At 61.0% G+C, this 18,170-nt stretch overlaps 1 protein-coding gene across 1 annotated transcript in view; it reads right to left on the bottom strand.

Moving 5' to 3' along the window:
* Positions 1–10,068, bottom strand: part of MYO15A (myosin XVA) — a 53,594-nt gene extending 43,526 nt beyond the window's left edge. Inside the window, exons 1-6 of the mRNA XM_087440299.1 lie at positions 6,446–10,068; positions 4,357–4,439; positions 3,675–3,738; positions 2,845–2,954; positions 2,446–2,520; positions 2,138–2,228 (exon numbers count right to left, since the gene is read on the bottom strand). Of these exons, the coding sequence (XP_087296425.1) occupies positions 2,138–2,228; positions 2,446–2,520; positions 2,845–2,954; positions 3,675–3,738; positions 4,357–4,439; positions 6,446–10,024 (4,002 nt within the window). The 5' untranslated portion in view covers positions 10,025–10,068. The remainder of the gene's footprint in view (positions 1–2,137; positions 2,229–2,445; positions 2,521–2,844; positions 2,955–3,674; positions 3,739–4,356; positions 4,440–6,445) is intronic.
* Between the last annotated feature and the right edge of the window lie 8,102 nt (positions 10,069–18,170).

The raw sequence follows: 18,170 nt of genomic DNA, 5'->3' as shown, positions 1-18,170 counted from the left end.
GGGCACGCAGCCAGGGGCCGGGGCGAGGACTGGTGGGCCAGGCGGGTTGAACATCTGGCCCTGTGGGGGTATCCAGCCCGGCCCCCAGGTGAGGTGATGCCTGTGGTTTGGGCTGTGCAGCATCCGGCACCCCCCACCCCGGGAACCCCTGTCACATTCCCAGCCCAGAGGCACTCGGCTCGTCAAGGCACGACTGTGTCCAGTGAAGACACACGGCCAAAACCAGCCCACCGAGAGGGGCCCTGAGGCTTCCCAGCACACTGGGAGGTGTGGGCTGTGTACAGTGCACCGTCTTGCTGACCGACGGGAGACAGGTTGAGAATGAGGCCCATACGTGGCGAGGGTGGAGCCAAGACAAGGGACATTGTTTAAGACCCTGGATCCAGACACGCCTAAAACTGACCCCAGGTCAGACTGTCCGATTACACCAGCAGAGCCGAGCGGTGGCTAGAAAATGAGCCCGCGGTTGTTCCCGCTGGCAAGTGCATCCACACCTACTGTGTGCCCAGCCACGTCCCATGGCTCCAACGTCCTCCCCGACCCGTCAGGGCAGCTCTCTGCTATGACCTGCAGATCCCAGCTCCTCCATCCTCTCACTTTGGGACACTGGGCAAGTCATCGCCCCTCCCAGGCCTCAGTTTCCCCATCTGTAAATGGACACAAATGTACCTGCCCCCAGGGCAGCACAGAAGCGCTGGTGTGATGACATAGCTGAAGGCACCCAACACACAGGAGAGGCCTGATGCACACATTTGCTTGCCGACCTAGCCGGCTTTTCCAGAAGTCAACCCTTAGAGGTTTTAAACCCTGCCTGGAGCAAAGGGATGGTCTGGTTGGCTGCCAGGAGCCTCAAGCTGGGATGGGAGGGGTGGCAGGACAAGACAGGCATCAGAGGGGGCCTGCCAGGAAGCAACCCCTCCTGACCACAAAGCCTGGGCCAACCCACTCGCCACCGAGGGCCGAGCAGCCCCCATCTGATGCCAAGACCACTCTTGGCTGGGACACTGTGGCCATCTGCACACCTCCATGGGCCCAGGGCAGAGAGTCGCAGAGTCGGGTTCTGGAGTCTAAGCTGGGAGCCTTCGCCTGGAGCTCCCCGAGCTCCAGGCTCGTGGCGTATCTGCCGCCTCCCCAGCGCTGCTGCATGGACGCCCAGCAGACACCTCAAGGGCACCGGTGTCTTCTTTCTGCAGCCCTGCTGCTCAGCTGATGGCATCTCTGTGCTGCCTGTGGCTCAGGCTGAATGCCTGGAGCTGCCCTTGGACTGTTCTCCTCTCTCACACCCGTCTGGTTCCTCAGCAAGTTGCTGGCTGGCCTTTGAACTGTACCAGGGTCCAGCCGTGCTCACCAACCCCATCGCCACCTCCCTGGCCCAAGCCACCGTCCTCCCTCACCTGGACTCCACACTGCCTCTGCTGTCCCTTGAGCACACCAGACTGGCTCGCACTCCAGGGCCTTTGCACTTGCTCTCCCCTCTGCCTGTCTGCTCTTCTCCCAGACGTCCTCAGGGGTCGCTGCCTTGCCTTTTCAGTAGGGCCCACCCTGACCACTACACTTCAGATTACAACCCCCCAAGTCTTCCCACCCATCTCTCTACTGTTTTTCTCCACAACTTACCACCCTTTCACACATATGTCATCTACTTGTGTACATTTTTCATTCTAATCCTCCTCTAAGATGAAATTCCTACGGGGGCAGGAACATTCATCGGTCTGCGTTGTTGCTGCCTGGCTCACAGGAGCTCCTCAGAAAACCTTCCCTGAAGTTCTAACACTCGCAGGTTCGGAGGATTCAGCACTCTTAGCAAACCTTCATCTTGCAGACCCTGGCCCGGCCTCCTCAGTGCCCCAGCATCTACTCCCCCACACTCAGGCCTGTCCTGCCTCCTTCACGCCCAAGAGCCACAAGCAGGAAGGCGAGGCCAGGCAGGGGAATTGGAGTGGCTCCCCTTGCCCACGTGGCCTCTGCTCTGGCGGGGCCCTGGAGCCCCAGTCCTACATGCCCTCTCTGTGCAACCCCGGGCTCAGCCTCCCCGCCCTCCAAGTGGGGCCAAGGAGTCTTGTCTCTTGGGGAGCACGAGGGCCGCTCAGCTGAGGAATCTGGGCAGACAGACAGACCACGCAACAGACAGACTCACCTGCTGCATGATGCCCCGTTTTTGGTTCATGGTGGCCAGGTAGCGTAGAATCAGCTTCGTGGCCTCAGTTTTTCCAGAGCCGCTCTCTCCACTGACGGGGCAAAGGGGCAGAGTGAGCTTCAACCTGCTCACTGCCTCTTCTGGGCTCCCCCAACCCCGCCACAACTCAAGAGAACATGGGCAGGCAGGCCGGCCAGGGACGTGGAGTGATTTCCCCAGTGCCCCCGCAGGTCTGGCCTGACCCCTGAGATTCCCCCCCACAGCCCCCACACACGCGCACGCACAGGTCCCGGCCTCCCGCTGCTCACCTGATGATTATGCACTGGTTCTGTTTGGCATCAAGCATTTTGGCGAAGGCGACATTTGCAATTGCAAAGAGGTGCCTGGAGAGACAGGCTGCAGGCTCACTGGAGCCGGCCCCTGCCTCCTTGCTCCCAAACCTCCTGGGGGCCGGCAGGGGGGCATCTCTGTCCAGCCAAGCAGCCAAGCCTGCACCACCCCCACCCCCTTGGGGAAATGCTTCCTGCAATGCTCCCCATCCTGGTCTGAGCCACCGTGGCCTCCAACCCAGAGGGGACCATGGCCAGGCTCTGGGAGAGACCGCTGGGCTGAGCAGGTGAGCTGCCCACCGCCATCAGTCGCAGAGCTCAGGCAGGGACCCAGGAGACCCCAGGGCAGTCCCCTCCCCCAGCCCCAGAGCCACTCACGGGGGGTTCTCTCCCAGGGCGCGCCCACTGTACTGCTGCACCTGCTCCGGCCCGTAGATTCCAAACATTCGGTACGGGTTCACTGACACCAGGATGCTGCCGATATACGTCTGTGGGGCAGACAGCGGCCTCAGTGCCCCCGGGGCCTCACGGCCCTGTGTCCCTCCCTCCCCTGCTCCTGGCTGCCTGGCCTCCATATTCGCACCTTGGACCCTCTAACAGCTTGGAGGGTCATCTGCTCTGGGAGTAGAATTTCAGGCATTCTACCAGGCTGAGGCTGGGAGGAGTTTGGAGGAAGCAAAGCCCCACAGCCACGGTTCTGCCAAGGTCGTGTTGGCTGCTGCCTACTTCATTTACTCATAGTCTGGCCAGCTCCAGGAGCCTCTGCCTCACAGTGAGGTCACACCTCCACTGCCCGGAGTGGGGAGGGAGCTGGGAGCCCAGGAGATTCCGGCCCTGCCTCCCGCCCTGTGGTTCTGTGCCTCCGTTCTATCACTTTGGGCCAGGGGCTCCCATCCTGGGATCCAGGTCTATGGATTCTAGGATTCCAGAAGCTGTACCCGTCAGGTTCCTGGTGGGGTCACATTTCTCGGTTCCCTGTCTGCAGGTCTCTGCCCCTGGCATCCACCACTCGAAGACTCTGGGTTTCAGGACTTGGGATTTAGAGCTCCGGGCTCTAGTACGCTCAAACAGAAATCCCAGTGTTCAAACCAGGGGCCTCATGTCTGGGGCCCAGCAGGAAAATCTCTGCTTCCCACTGTGGCCCCAGGGGGCAGGGAGGCAGCTGCCTTCCAGATCTAAGCCCAGGGCAGACCAGCTCTAGGACTTACATAGATGAGGTTCCGTTCAAATCTGTTCTGGAGGTTGGCCAGCACGGTGGTCTCTTGGAGGTCTCTGGCAGTGCATGGAAAGGGGCAGTCAGAGCCCACCTTTCCCCTTGGTGCAGGGCCTTGGTCAGAAAGGCCTGAATTCAAGACCTCTCTCTGACACAAACCGTGAAGCCTTGGGCAAGTTACTTAACCTCTCTGCGCCTCAGTTTCTCCATATGTCTGATGGGTATGATAATCACTGCCCCGCCTCACTTGGTTGGGGGAAGCTCTTAGGTAGCTGACATTGAGGGCTGAGTCACCGTGACTGGATGATGACACTGACCAGCACAGCCCTCACATTTTAGGCACCTCCAACGTGCCAGCACCCTCACAACAGCCACCCCAGTCCTGTCTCGTAGATGAGAAACTGAGGCACAGAGAGGCAAAGTGATGTGCCCAAGGTCCCCCAGCTGGTAAGCAGTGGGGCTCGGATTTGAACCCAGCCCCGTCTGACTCACGGAGCTGTGACTTGCACACACTTGGCTTCTATGACACTGCATGACTGTCACTTTGCAGAAGAGGAAACTGAGGCTCTGAAAATGCTCCAGTAGGTGAGGCACCCCTGGGAGGAGGGGGCTCTCTGGCCAGGAGTGTGACCACCCCGAGGCGACCCCTCACTGACCCCACCGCCCCGCCCACTCACTCCAGTTGGGTCATGTCCTCTACACCCTCCTCCCGGTGCTGCTCTCGGAACCTCGAGGACGGCAGGTTGCGGATGGAGTGCATCTGCAAGAGAGAGTCCATGGTCGGCCCGCTGGGAGGGCGCCCGTGCACAGCCCTCTGGCTTGGACAAGACCGGGACCTGCCCCCGTTGAGCAGGAGGGAACCTTAAGGCCAGGCCTGGTGGGTCCTGCAGAACTCCTTGCCTCCGAATGCCATGGCCCGTGGAGCCTGCATGGAACCCTTATTCACAGGGACACACACCTGCCTGCCCTCTGTCCACACGTGCCCTGCGGGGGGCGCTCCCACGTGTTTCCAAGTGTCCTGACCCGGGGGGATGAGCACACGCACATGGGCACTGCCCCCTCTGATTTGCCTGAAGCCCTCCCAACCTCATGCTCTCCCAGCGCTGACACCCTTCCCCAGGGTGGACCCCAAGTCTCTGCTTATGTGACAGCATGAGGAACATCTGTATCTTGGTGCATGGGGTCTCCAGGAGGGCCAACACCGAGACTGTCCCATTCAGCACCTGTGCCCAGCTCGGGGCAAACATGTAGACCCACACGCACAGACCTATACACAATGGTATTTGCAACTCATACAACTCCCACACACAGATACAAGATGCCTGTGGACACGCATGCAGGCCTGTGAGCCTGCTCACACACGCTCAACATCCATTTCACAGCTGGGGCTCTCCCCACAATTGGGGGGTCTCGAAGCAAAAGTCCCGATGCCACTTTTGGGCTGCAGGATTTCCACTGTGCCCATCTATGTGCACATGTGTGACCCCATGGATGCCGTGTCTGCTCAGACCTTGGCGCGCACACACACGTACTTTCCTTGCTTGGCTATAGTTCGCCCAAGCACATGTCCCAGGCACACAAGCCTGGGGTGACCCGCATGACTGCGAGCACGTGTGTACCCTTACCAGCTGCTCAGATCCAGCCCGCACCCCTCCCTGAGCAGGTGAGGAAAGAGAACACCAGGAGGGAGCTCTGTGTGCTAAGTAGGGCACAGCGAGTATCACCCTTGAGGCCCTGGCCTCCTGCCCACCCGTCTGCCCATGTGCGCCAGTGGCTGCAGACCCTAAATAATTCAGCCACTCACGTATTCCAGGGTGAGGAGGGCCCAGGCATCCTTGCCCCTCACCCCTGGGCGCCCTGCGCCCCGCTCCCGCAATGCTGCGGCCCACACGGCACGGGGCACCCGCCGCCGGGGCCAGGGGCCCCCCAGCAGCCAGGCTGCCCCGGTCGCCATTGCCGGGCCCGGCTGGCTGCCCGCTCCCCGGGACACTCCTGCAGAGGCTGAGAAACACCAGCCACCCCTGCGTGCCCCGCCCACCCCAGGCGTCCCAGGGGAGGCTCCAGTGACCAACCCCCTCCGCTGACGGCCACTTGGCACTGAGCTCGTGTTCCGCCATGACCGTGGTGGCCAGGCACAGGTTTGGCACCCCTCAGACAAGCTGCCTGCCCTGCACCCCACAGTGGGTCCAGGGAAACTCCTGGCTTAGCCTTGATCCACTGTGTGACCTTCTGGGCCTGGGCTTCCCCACTGTGCAATGAAGAGCTGGAAGTTTGGTTTCTGAGCCCCTCACCCTCGGATAGTCCAGAATCCTGCAGGCCAGGGGACTGCCCTCATGCAGGAGCCCCAAAGAGAGAGAAGACTCCAATCTTGGGGAGGGTCAGTGGTAGGCAAGAGAACCAACATGGACATCACTGTGGGAGTGGGCCAGGGTGGACAGGCCAGTACTGTGGTGTTGCACTCAGCCAAAACCTCTGAAGGGCAGCTGGGGATGGAAATGCCATCCAGACTGGACCAGGACAGGGCTGCTCAGAGACCAGGCTGGACAAGATCCCTTCCTCAGAGTGACCTGTCCTGTGCCTGCTTGTGCTGAGCATCCCCTTGTTCAACCCTCCAGAGGCTCTGGGAGCCCCAGGCTGCTCTCCCCAAGTTACAGATGTGAAGACTGAGGCCCAAGCAGGCAGCAGCTCACTGAAGTCCTGAGGCTGTCTCCTGCCCTGTTTCCCAGAACAGACCCCAAGCCCTCCCTCTGACCTGCGCCCCCATACCTTGTTCCACCAGCTTTTGGGGCCAACCTCTTCCCAGGGGTCCCCGGGGGGCAGGTAGGCAGCTCCAGGGCCCAGGCAGCAGGACAGGTGGTGGTTGTGTACCTGTGGCCAGGGTTGGTGGGCCTTCCCTGGCAGCAGGCGGCTGTGTGACCAGAGCAGACTCCAGGCTTTTGGCTTGGGGTGGGGCTCTGGCTCCTGGGTGGGCTGGATGGGGGGCTGCAGGGTGGCAAGACCAATGCGCTGGAAAGAGCTCAGCTTTTGCACCTGAGGCATGACCACGGCAAAACGCCCCAGGCCTGCCTGGCACCGCTCACCCACCTTGGGCAGGGGCCCCGGGGCCCCAGAGGGCACCAAGGGGGCTGGGGCACTGGGCATGGTCCCCCAGTGGCGCCACGGCGGCCACGTGGACCTCTTCCAGTCACACGAGGCCAGTGGGTGGGAGAGACTAAGCCTTAGTGTCTTCTGTTCTGGGGAGGGATCCTTGGGGGGTGTTGGGGTCAGGACCTCAGTCTCTGCTGGTATCTGGGGGTCCTCCGAGGTGGCCTCTTCTTCAGGCTTTTTGGGGCTCGGGCCAGCCGATTCGGCCAGCTGTCCAGGCCCCGGGTCGTGGTGTCTACCCAGGAAGACACTGGTCGAGTCAGAAGCTGGGCCCTGTAGCTGGGGAGCAGGCGATGGCTCAGGGCCCACGTGCTGGAGGAAGGGGTTTTCGGGTACAGGTGGTGGCCTGGAAAAGCCGCGCCGACTGCCCACACCTCCTCGCCAGGGTGAGGGTGGGTGCTGGGTGGGAGGCATGTCCACGTCCCAGCTGGGGGCCAGCGGGGGCACCGTCCAGAGTGTCTCCGAGTCCTCGGGCTCACGTGGGCTCTCCCGGCGCTCCGGAGCAGCCGCAGCGGCCGGCCAAGCCCCGGCGCTGGGAGGCCGGTGGAACGGCTGGCGCACCCTGGGCTTCACGGCCCTGGTGGGCGGCTCGCTGAGCCGGCGCCACGTGTGCGCGAGGCACGAGGGCAGGTGGAGAGAGCGGCGCCGCGGGCTGTAGCCCAGCAGCGGGGGCGGCGAGGGCGGCCGCGAGGAGCCCAGTGCGGGCGAGCAAGGCGGGCCCAGGCGCCCCGAGGCTCGCAGTGGGGACGCGGGCTCCCACCGCGAGCGGGGCCGGCGGGGCGGGGGCGAGAAGGACGGCTGGAAGAGGGCGGCGCGGACGGAGGGCTGAGGGGACGCGGGCCCCGCGGGCGAGCGGCAGCCCGGGCCGGGCAGGCTCCTGAGCGAGGGCTGGGGCGAGGGCAGGGGCGGCCAGGCCCTCCTCCGCGACGCCCGTGGGGAGGGGCCCTGGAAGCCGAAGGCCGCCCCTGGCCCGCGGGAGCCCCTGAAGGAGGGCCGGGCTCCGGGGAAGGCCAGCAGGTCGGGGGGCACCTCCGGGCTCCCGGGAGGGGGCTCCAGGAAGGCCCACCAGCTGGCCTGGGGTGTGAGCGGCACGTGAGCGGGGGCGGCCCAGGGCGGCGGGTGCCGGCGGACGGAGCCGTAGGGCGAGGCGGGCCGCGGGAGGCCCGAGAGGGCCGGGGAGAAGGGCGGGGCGGGCGGCGGGCCGGGGCTGGGGGGTCGGCGGGGGGCCGGCGGGGAGAGGAGCGCGCTCCAGGGGGAGGGCGGCGCGGGCGCGCGGTGGGAGTTGTTGTTGTTGCGAGCGCGCTCCTGCGCCCTCCGCAGCACGATGGGCGTGCCGGGCCGCTCGGGGTCCATGCCCGCCAGCTTGTAGCCAAAGCGCTTGTAGGCCGCCTCCCTGACCGCCGGGCCTCCCAGCCGGGCCTTCTGGCTGCCCCTGAGCCTCGGGGGCGGCTTCTTCTCTGACAGCGTCTTTTTGAGGAACCGCGCCAGCGAGGTGGCCGGGCGAGGCGGGGGGCGACCCAACTCGGGGCTGAAGCCCAGGCCCCGGTGGGCACCGAAGGCCGAGAGGGCCCGCTGGAGGTTGCGCTGGCGCGGCGTGAGGAAGCCCCAGAAAGGGTGGGCGTATGGCACCGGGGGCATCTCCTCCTCTTCCTCGTCTTCATCTGCATCCCCCAAAGGCAGAGGGATGTCCAGGGACGGGGGCAGGGGCACCTCCAACTTCTCCTTCCCAAATAGCTTCACCTGTGGCCGCGGGAAGAGGCGGAACCTGCGGATGAGGGACAGCTTGGACCTGGCGGGCTTGTCCATGCCCTGCTGCTCGAAGAAGGCGGCGCTGGGCAAGCGGAAGGAGGTGCTCGGCCGCTCCGCGCCCGCCTCCTCCGGCTCCTCCAGCTCCGCGATGTCATCCATGGGGTGGGCGTACGGGTTGTGAGGCGACAGGATGGGTGGCGGCACCCACGGGTACGCGAAGGACGACTCCTCCGGGTAAAGATAGGGCTCTGCCGGGGGGTAGATGGCCTGGTCCCCGCCAGCATAGATGCCTTCGGCGTAGGGGGCGCTATAGGGGGCGCCATAAGGCACCCCGTAGGGATCGAGGTAGGGTCCGTCATACGGGAGGTCATACGCGATGTCGTAGGGCGGGTATGGCGCATCATAAGGTACATAAGGATCCACGTAGTAGCCGTGCGGGTATGCCTCGCCCTCGGACCCGTCGTAGTAGCTGTAGGGAGATGCGTACCCCGACGGGGGCGCGTAGGGGGGCTCGTAATCGTCGTAGCCATAGCCGTAGCCGTAGGTGGGGTGGTAGGAGCCCCCATAATAGTCCAGGTGGTAGTAGTGATAGGGGTCTTCAGGCGGGTGCCCGTGGGGGTGGCCTCCGTAGGGTGGCCAGGCCGCGCTGTAGGGGCCGTAGCCGGACAGGTAGGGCTCCTGCTCCTCCTCGTACTGGTAGAGCGACTGCTCGTCGTAGTAGTCGTCGCCGTCGCGGTGGTAGTCGTAATACTCGCCCAGGTCTTGGAAGCCCTCCAGCCCGTACAGGGACTTGCGGGAGCCCGAGGGCTGGAACGGGGCCTCGTCCTCAAAGGGCAGGAAGCCCACGGGCTCGCCCGCCGCGTAGATGCTGCGGCTGCGGGGGAACCTCCGGAGGCGGCCTCCGTGCCGCAGGATCTCGGCGCCCGACGGGAAGGGCAGCTTGCGGGAGCCCACGCGGGAGCCGGAGCGGTTGAGCCAGGCGTCCAGCGTGGCCTGCTCGCTGCCCGACTCCTCGGCCTTCTTGATGAGGAACTTCTTGGTGAGCCAGTTGATGGCCGTGGACGCCTTGCTGAGCGACCGGGCGCGCGGCCGTAGGCGGCCGTAGCCGCGCCGCCCAGGGAAGCGGATCACCATAAAGGACGGCTTCTTGCCCTTCATCGCCCGCTTCTTCTTGCCCATGCGCATCTGCGTCATGAGCTTCGACGTCGACTTGAGCACGGTGCGCGCCTTCTTCTTGCGTTTGGTCTTCTGGGGGCCGGTGTGCAGGCCCCAGAAGAAGGCCGACGCGCTGCGGAATTGGCTCTTCTTGGAGATCTTGGGCGTGCGGTCGCGGAAGCCCATGAAGAGCCGCGACGTCCCCTTCAGGCTCCGTTTGGGCTTCTCCGGCTCCGGAGCCTTCTTCCCCTTCTTCCCTTTCTTGGCTTTCTTCTCATCTTCTTCCTCCTTTGCCATGGTGGCTGGGGCCGGTGCCACAAGCTCAAGGACTTGGACACACGGGGACCTGCTGAGTCTCCTGCCTGTGGCTGGACAGGCAGCCTCCTTGTGCTCAAAGCAGCTGGGACTGGCCTGGGTGGCCTGAGGAAGGACGGTCAAGCTTCTTCTGGCTGGAACCGGGATTCCAAGAGGGTGGATCCATAATTCATCTCCTCCAGGCGCCGCCTTGGGTTTCACCCTCAAGCGGTGGCGGAAAGTGCCTGGGTGTTGTTTACCGGAGCTGGGGAAGCCTGGCGGAGGCCTGCGCTGGGGGAACCATCTTGTCCCTCCAGTCGCCGGCGGGGATAACTATGCTGACATGGGTCAGGCCCTCCCTGTGCCTCAGTGGGTTCAGCCCACCCCAGTGAGAGCTTGGGTCATTGTCACTTCACAGAGGACCACCCTGAGCCCCAGAGAGGGGAAGCCACCAGCCCTAAACCAACCGGTATGTCTGTCCTGGGCCAGAAGGAGCTGGGTTTCCTGAGCCAGTGTGGGACGTTCAAAACCCACCAAGCCACCTTGGAGGGGAACCTCGGACCCTCCAGGTCTTGGGCAAGGGAGGAGGGGAGTGGCAGGGCAGGTGCCCAGGGCTGTGGTGAGTGTAACTGGAGCTGGCTGGTTCTGGGGAGCATGAATAATGCATTGGGGAGAACCAGGCTGTGGGCTCAGCAGGCAGGCTAAGATGCGGCCGTCTCAGTGGAACTCTGGCACGGCTTTGTGAGGCTACATGCTGGGGGGCTGGGGGAGTAGAAACAGAGGGTGGGTCAGGCCTGGCTCTGATCCCCAGCTCTGCCACTGACTGGCTGTGTGCCCTCAGGAAAGCCCTTTGCCCTCTTTGGGCCTGTTTCCTCATCTGTAGGATGGGAGTGATAAGCCATGCTTTGTCTCCTTAACAAGGAGGAAGCAAGACCTGATGGAGCACCTGAGTGGCTGGAGGTGCCACATGTGTGGCTCGTATCTGAGGTCCCGCCCCAGCCCTGGCCCCTCCTCCCAGTTTCTGCCCTTGCTGAGAAGGCAGTGGCTGTGTGGCCCCCTGCCCTCTCTGGGTGCAGCTGATTGCTCCAGGGTGGACACTTGACCCAAGGCCATGTGCCCACTGTCTGGCCAGTGACCAGTCCACTTTTGAGAATCTGCACTATGAGAGGTAGGGGCTGTGGCTTGTTAGTTGAAGGGGGCAGCGGGCAGCTCTGGGAGCTGAAGCCCCGGAACCTCCCTCCTCCCCCTCCCCCTCCCCCTCCTCCTCTCTCTGCCCAGAGATCAAGGATCAGGACATACAGGGCCCAGCGTGGCTGAAGACAGATCTCCAACTGATGTCAGGCTCTCCACTCACTGAACTGCTTAGTCTTCAAGTCCTACAGTGAATTCTTTGGTCGTTTAAGGTTTTGCCTAGGAGGCCTCAGAGCAGAGAGGCTCTGGTTCTGCCACCTGCCGACCCCATGCCCTCAGGTGGCTTCACAGCCTCTGCTTCCTCAGCTGTGAAATGGAGACAGCGAGAAGCCCGTCTCAGAGGAGGGGTGAGGAGCTGAGAGGTGAATGAGAAAAGTCTCTTTCTCCTCATCTCCTCTCCTCTTCTCCTCACCTTCTCTTCTTGCTTTTCTCCTCTTGTCTCTGCTCTTCATCCCCCAAGATTCACGCAGAGCCAGTCAGGTGCCCAGCAGTCCGGACGGGTTGTGCCAGGGGCTGGTGGTGCGGGCTGCAGGTGCCCCCCAGGGAGTTGAAGGGGCGCTTGAGGACACAGGTAGCTTCTGGGGGAGGTGTGCAGGAACCGGGCCTCCTGCAGTATGGGATGTTGAGGGGGCATCCACTCTCCCCCTCGCCTCCTACCCTGCCCACTCTCCAGCCTCGTTCCAGGCTGTGGCTGCTGCCCGCATGAGGAAAAACAAAGGGCAAAGGGTTCATTCTTCCTGAGCGCAGAGATGCCAACACCCACTCCTGCCCCTGCTGGAGCCCGTTTCCAAATTCAGGCTTCGGCCACTATTATCTCCTGAGATTCTCACAACAGGCCTGTGGAGTGAGCACTATCATCTCCATTCTCCAGATGAGGAAACAAATTCAGAGAAGTGAAGTGGCTTGTTCAAGTTCACCCAGTTTGGGAGGGCAGGCCTGGGTGGGTCCAGAGCCACCTTCCTTCCTCGGCCCTCCTGCTCCCTGAGCTCCTGGGTGCTTAGGCTGTCATTCGGGAGGAAAGCAGCTCTGGACACCAGCTGGAGGCAGCGCCTTAACCAAGCTCACCCCAGAGCCTGGGCCTTCCGGGAGTTCTGGGGCCGATGGCCCTGCTTGAGCCACTGGGCAAGCTGGAGACCCAGTGAGGCCTCCACAGTGCTCCTCCCTGACATGCCAATGGCGGTTGCCCAGGTCGGGTGGTTGCCCAGGTCGTGCGCCTCCTTGGGGCCCCCACCTGGGTTCCTCAGTCAGCCTGGCCCCTGCCCCTCAGGGTCCTGTAGCCAGCACTCATTTGCTTGTTCGTTCCTTCACTCGTTCAGAAGTATTTGCTGAAAGCCTTCCGTGCACCAGGCGCTGTCTAGGCATTGGGAACACAGCTAAGAAGGAAACAGATAAAAACCCTGCCCTCGTGGAGTCGACGTACAGGGGGGGATTGTCAACAAACAAGGAAAATAAGTAAAAGATAGAATTGGTCAGATGGTGATGAGTGCCGTGGATTGAAATAAAGCAGGGAAGGGGCATCGAGAAGTGGGGGGGTGTGCAATACTGAATGGGGGCTGGGGAAGGCGACACTGGGAAGTGACACGGGGGCCAAGAGCTGCAGGAGAAGAGGCAGCGAGCCGTGGGGGAAGCACAATGGTCCTGATGTGATGGAGGAAGAGCAAGGTCAGGGCGAAGGTGGAGGTGAAGTCAGAGGTGGGGTGAGCACCTGGCTTTGACCCTGAGTAAGGTCAGAGACTGGACCTCAGTCTTCACAGGACCCCCTGGCTGCTTTGGGGAAGACAGACTGCAGGAGGTGACGGCAGGAGCAGGGGCCGGGGTGGAAGCTGCCGTAGTGGTCCGGGGAGCGACGCCAGGGGAGGTGGAGAGAAAGGGTGGGATGCTGGTGACTTTTGCAGGCAGAGCCACCAGGATTTACAGGCAGGTCACAAGCACCTTTCCTTACTGAACAAGGGGGAGGACGGAGAGGCCATTAGCTGAGATGAGGAAGGCTGTGGGCAGAGCAGGTGGAGGAGGAAAGACTAGACGACAGCTTTGGACATGTTGGTTTCAGATGCCAGTTGGGCACTGCCAGGCAGTTGGGGGGTACATTGCAGAGATCGGGGCTGATGGCTTCAGTTAGGGAGGCGGTGGCCGGTAGCGGTGTGGAAGCCACAGTTCTGCAGGATGACGCCAGGGAGTGAGCCCTGGAGCTGCACTGTTTGGGGACCAGGAGGTGGTGAGGGGCTGAGTAGGAGGGCAGGGCAGCTGCAGCAAATGGGCACATGGGGCAGGTTAGGTGAGGACGGACAGCCAACCATTGGATGCAGCTACAAGGGTGGTCCAGGTGGAGTGGTGGGTGCAAGGGTAGTGACAGCCTGATGGGAGAAGGTTCGAGGAAGAAAAGACTGTGGTGGTCACAGAGCGTGCATGCCTGTGAGCATATCAAAACGCACTGCATCATACACAATTGAGTAGGTGAACCCTATGGTGTGTGAATTATATCTCAATAAAACTGTTACAAAAGAAGAAGGAAGCGAGGGAGGGAGAGAGGAGCCCACTGCTGGGAATCTATCCTCCAGAGCCCCTTGTGCACACGGGAAGGATGTACACACCAAGCTGCTTGTTGCTACGTGCACTATTGTACATTCCATGATGGAGTAGTACACGGCTATAAAAAAGAACGTGGAGGATCTCTGTGTACTGACAGTGGCTGACCCCCAGGATCTGCTAATGAACGGAGCAGGGCACAGAACAGTGCTGTCTATAGTATATACCTAGGCCTTTCTTTTTGTAAGAAGTGTGTGTGTGGGGGGGACATAAATTCATATTTGCTTTCATTTACATGTAGAAATACTGGGAAGGATACACAAGAAATTGATGAAAATGGTTATCTCGCTGTAAACCTTTCTGTCAGTTTGATATCTGACCCAGGTGAATGCATTTCCGATTCAAACACACAAAAAAGTAACTTTTTTTTTTTTTTGTGAGGAAGATCAGCCCTGTGCTAACATCTGCCAATCCTCCTCTTTTTTTTGCTGAGGAAGACTGGCCCTGGGTTAACATCTGTGCCCATCTTCCTCCACTTTATATGGGACGCCGCCACAGCATGGCTTGCCAAGCGGTGCGTCGGTGCGTGCCCGGGATCCGAAGTGGCGAACCCCAGGCCGCCACAGCAGAGCGCGCACACTTAACCGCTTGCACCACTGGGTCAGCCCCAAAAGTAGCATTTAAAAAATGAAAATGGGAACAAAGGAATTGGAGAGAGTGAGTGGAAACGCCCCCTTAGAGGAGATCCCGGAAGAACGGCAGGGCCTGAGACTGTAGGCTCCAAACCTGCCCCCCAGCTCAGTGTGACATTCGAGAAAACTGAGGCGGGAAGAGAGGGCAGGGAGGGTTCGAGCTCAAAGACCCCTCCCGGAGCCACACCCCCTGCCTGCCCCAAGGGGAGGGTCCTTGGCAGGCATCTTGGCGCTCCGAAGCCCCGTTGTTCAGATGAAGAGACTGAAGCGCGGAGAGGTGAACCCAGCTGTGGGAGGGCCACGCTCTCAGAGACGGAGCCCAGAGGAATAGGGGCTGGGCAGCTCGGAGCTCCGGGTCAGGTTCTGTTCCCATCCTGGTCTGACCACAGCAGGTCCTGCAGCCCCTGCACTTGGGTCTCCTCATCTGTAAGTGTGGGTGCTAATAGCAGCCCTACTCCTGGGGCTGATGTGAGCACTAAAGGAGGTAAACAGAGAGCCAGGCAGTGTGCCTGGCCCGGAATAAAGGCGGTTATTATTATAACTGCCATCATTGTTATGATAGGCCACTGCCCCCGTCTGCTCTGGGAAGGCCTGGGTGACTGCTGGCAGCAGGGCCTGCTCACATGACCCTTTCTGGGCTCGAGCCCAGGCTGCCCCAGGCTGTGGGGACAGTGTCCCCAGTCAGCCAGGGCTACCCTTTCTTTGGTGGCTTTGGGGTCCCCAGTCTCTGCAACAGCCACAGAGAGGGTGTCAGGGAACAAATCTCTCACGTATTCACTCATTCCTCAATATTGTTTGTGTACCTACCATGTGCCAGGCACTGTGCTGGGCACTGGGGGTCACAGAGTCTAGCAGAACCAGGCATGGTCTCTGCCTTCATGGAGCTCCCAGTGTCATGGAGACACAGAGTTGAAGCAAAGGGCCACACTAACAAGGGGGAAACTGCAGCCGTGAGAAGAGCTGTGAAGACCAGGCCACGACCGAGATGGGCGAGCACTGCATTGGAAGACCAGGAAGGTTCCCTTGAGTTGGTGACTGTGAGCTAAGATCTGAAGAATGAGAGGGAGCTAATCAAATGGAAGAGGGAACAGTGTTCCAGGCAGATGGAACAGCACGTGCAAAGACCAAGTGGTGAGAAGGGTCGAGTGATGTGGGGCATGTGGAGTGAGAACCGGCCAGGAAGGCAGGAGGGAGCAGCTCCACAAGACTGTGGAGGCTGGGGCAGGACTTTGGTCTCCATCCCTAAGGTGGTGGGGTGCAATGGCACAGTTTTAAGCTGTCAGGAGCGCTGTGACTACACCTGCATTTTGAAAATAATAATAAAAGTAACTAACATTGCCAAGTTTTCCTGAGTGCTAGGCTTGGTCCTGAATGCTTGCCTATAATATCTCACTAGATGCTCACAATACGTAAGGTGGGAAGTGCTATTCCCATTTTACAGATGAAGGGCTCCGTCTGCAGCAAGCCCACGGCGAGGAAGGGATGGGGCTGTGCTGAGAACCCGGCCACACAGTCCTCATTCAGCCCCCACTACAACCTTGGGAAGTGGGGACTATTCTTCTTCCCACTCTACAGATGGGGAAACAGGCCCAGAGAGGTTTATCCAGTATGTTGCCTGAGGCCACGCAGCTTGAAACTGGATTCAAGCCCAGGCAGCTGACTCTGTGTCCGTGCTCTCAGCCACTGCCTCACACTGCCTCTTGGAAGGTGATCTGGAAAAAAGCTCTTGGGCCACAGTGTGGAGACGGACGGGGAGGGGATGCACAGTGCAGGCAGGGAGAGAGGACAGTGGCTTGGCCTGGGACAGCTGGACGGAGTACAGTGGGCACATTCAGTGAGGGGCTGCATGGAGGCTGGGGGGAGGGTGGAGCCTGGGGGACTCTCCAGGTTGGCTTGGTGCATCTGGACAAATGGGGGAATCATTCTCTGAGACAGGATGGGGTGGGAATATGACAGGTTTGGTCTGGGACGTGGAGGGTTTGGAGTGACTATGGGACATCCAGGTGGAGAGTCAAGGACGCTGCTTAGACCCACAGGTCAGGTGAAGTGGGGGGAGGTGAGTCTGTCAAAGAGAGGGACAGAGCCAGAAGGGGGCCTCCGACTCTGGCCCTTAGTGACTGTGCAGGAAGGAGGAGGAGGAGCCGGAGGAGGGGCTGCCGCCAGCTGTGCTGGGCCAAGTAAGTGTGGCTGGAATTGGTTGCTGTGGAGCAACATGTGGCCTCAGGCCTTGGAGGAGCTGTTCTGGCAGCCTGTTGAAGAGGGCTGAGGGGTGAGGAAGGTGAGGGAATTGACACGGTGGACTTGCAGAAGCTAAGTCATGAAAACGAAGTGGCCACAGGGAATGACGCATCCAGGGGGCTCGTAGCTTTTTCAGTGAGGGAGGCACACGGAGAACAGGCTGCGTGAGGATGCAGCTGGAAGGGGTCCATCTGCAAGCCAAGGGGAGGGGCCCCCGAAGACACCAGCCCTGCCGACACTCACTCTGATCTGGGACTTCCAGCCTCCAGAAACTGTGAGGAAATGAATTTCTGTGTTTAAGCCACTCAGTCTGTGGTACTGTATGGCAGCCCCAGCAAACTAGTACAGATTAGTTGGCAGATCAATGGGACAGATCCAGGAGGGAGGGAGGGAGGATGGATGGATGGATACAGAGAGAGAGAGACTGAGAGAGAGAGGGAGATATTGAGAAACAGAAGGGATGTTGAGGGCCGGCTCTGTGGCTTGGCGGTTAAGTGCGCGAGCTCTGATGCTGGCGGCCCGGGTTCGGATCCCGGGAGCGCCCGGAGGCACCACTTCTCCGTCCAACGCGGGGCCGGGTCCCGCGTACAGCAACTGGAAGGATGTGAACCTGTGACATGCAACTATCTACTGGGGCTTTGGGGGGAAAAAGCTGAATAAATAAAATCTAAAAAAAAAAAAAAGAAGGGATGTTGAATCATCCCTGGAGTGTGAAGGCCCTGAGGGAGGTGGCCTGGACGTGGTCTCTCCATCGTGGAGGGAGCAGGGAGGGCGGATAAGTGTGGGGGTGTTTAGAGTTTCCTAGCTAGGCTTCGAGGGAGCAGAGCAGGTTTAGAAGAGCTGCTGTGGCAGGCAGTGCTGTGGGGAGACGCTGGTGGTACAGCACTGCCCCTGGGGCCAGGCCAGATGGGATCTCGAGGAGGACAGATGAGCTAAAGGTTTCTTGTCAAAGGAAGTTTCTGAAATGAAGAACTGTGGACTCTACACTGGAGAGGATGGGACATAGAGACGAACACACGGACGTGGATAACACTCACGTCCTGGACCCCTTTGCACCCGAGTCTCGTGAAGCTGCGGGCCACACCCTCTGGGAGTCTGCCTGTGGCCCACAGTGTGGGCCTGGGTGAGGATGCCGGTGGTGTTGACCTTCACAAAGACGATCAGACTGAGCAGGAAGGATTGCGGGTCACCCTGGCCAGAGCTTCCCTGCCCAGAAGGCCCAGGGAGGGTGAGTGATGGGAACAGGGTGGCCCTCGGTGGCAGGGCCCAACCCTGGAGTTCACCCTGGTGGGCTGAGGCAGGGACTTTTGGGGGGCTCTTAGGGGGGCTTCTCCAGCCCTAAGAACACGTCCTGCAGCACGAGGCACTGTGAGCTGCCAGTTGACACCGACCTGGGCATGCACAGCATGAGGCTCCTCTGGCTGTCATGCAGGCCTCGACAGTATAACCATGGCAACCACGGATCCAGAGAACCAAGGACTCCACACACAGACAGACTGCTC

Source organism: Ceratotherium simum, chromosome 16 (genome assembly GCF_057802395.1).
Source record: "Ceratotherium simum simum isolate JZ-2026a chromosome 16, ASM5780239v1, whole genome shotgun sequence".
NCBI lineage: Eukaryota > Metazoa > Chordata > Mammalia > Perissodactyla > Rhinocerotidae > Ceratotherium > Ceratotherium simum.
Note: the sequence above shows the minus strand (reverse complement) of the source record. Positions and strands in the feature narration are given on the sequence as shown.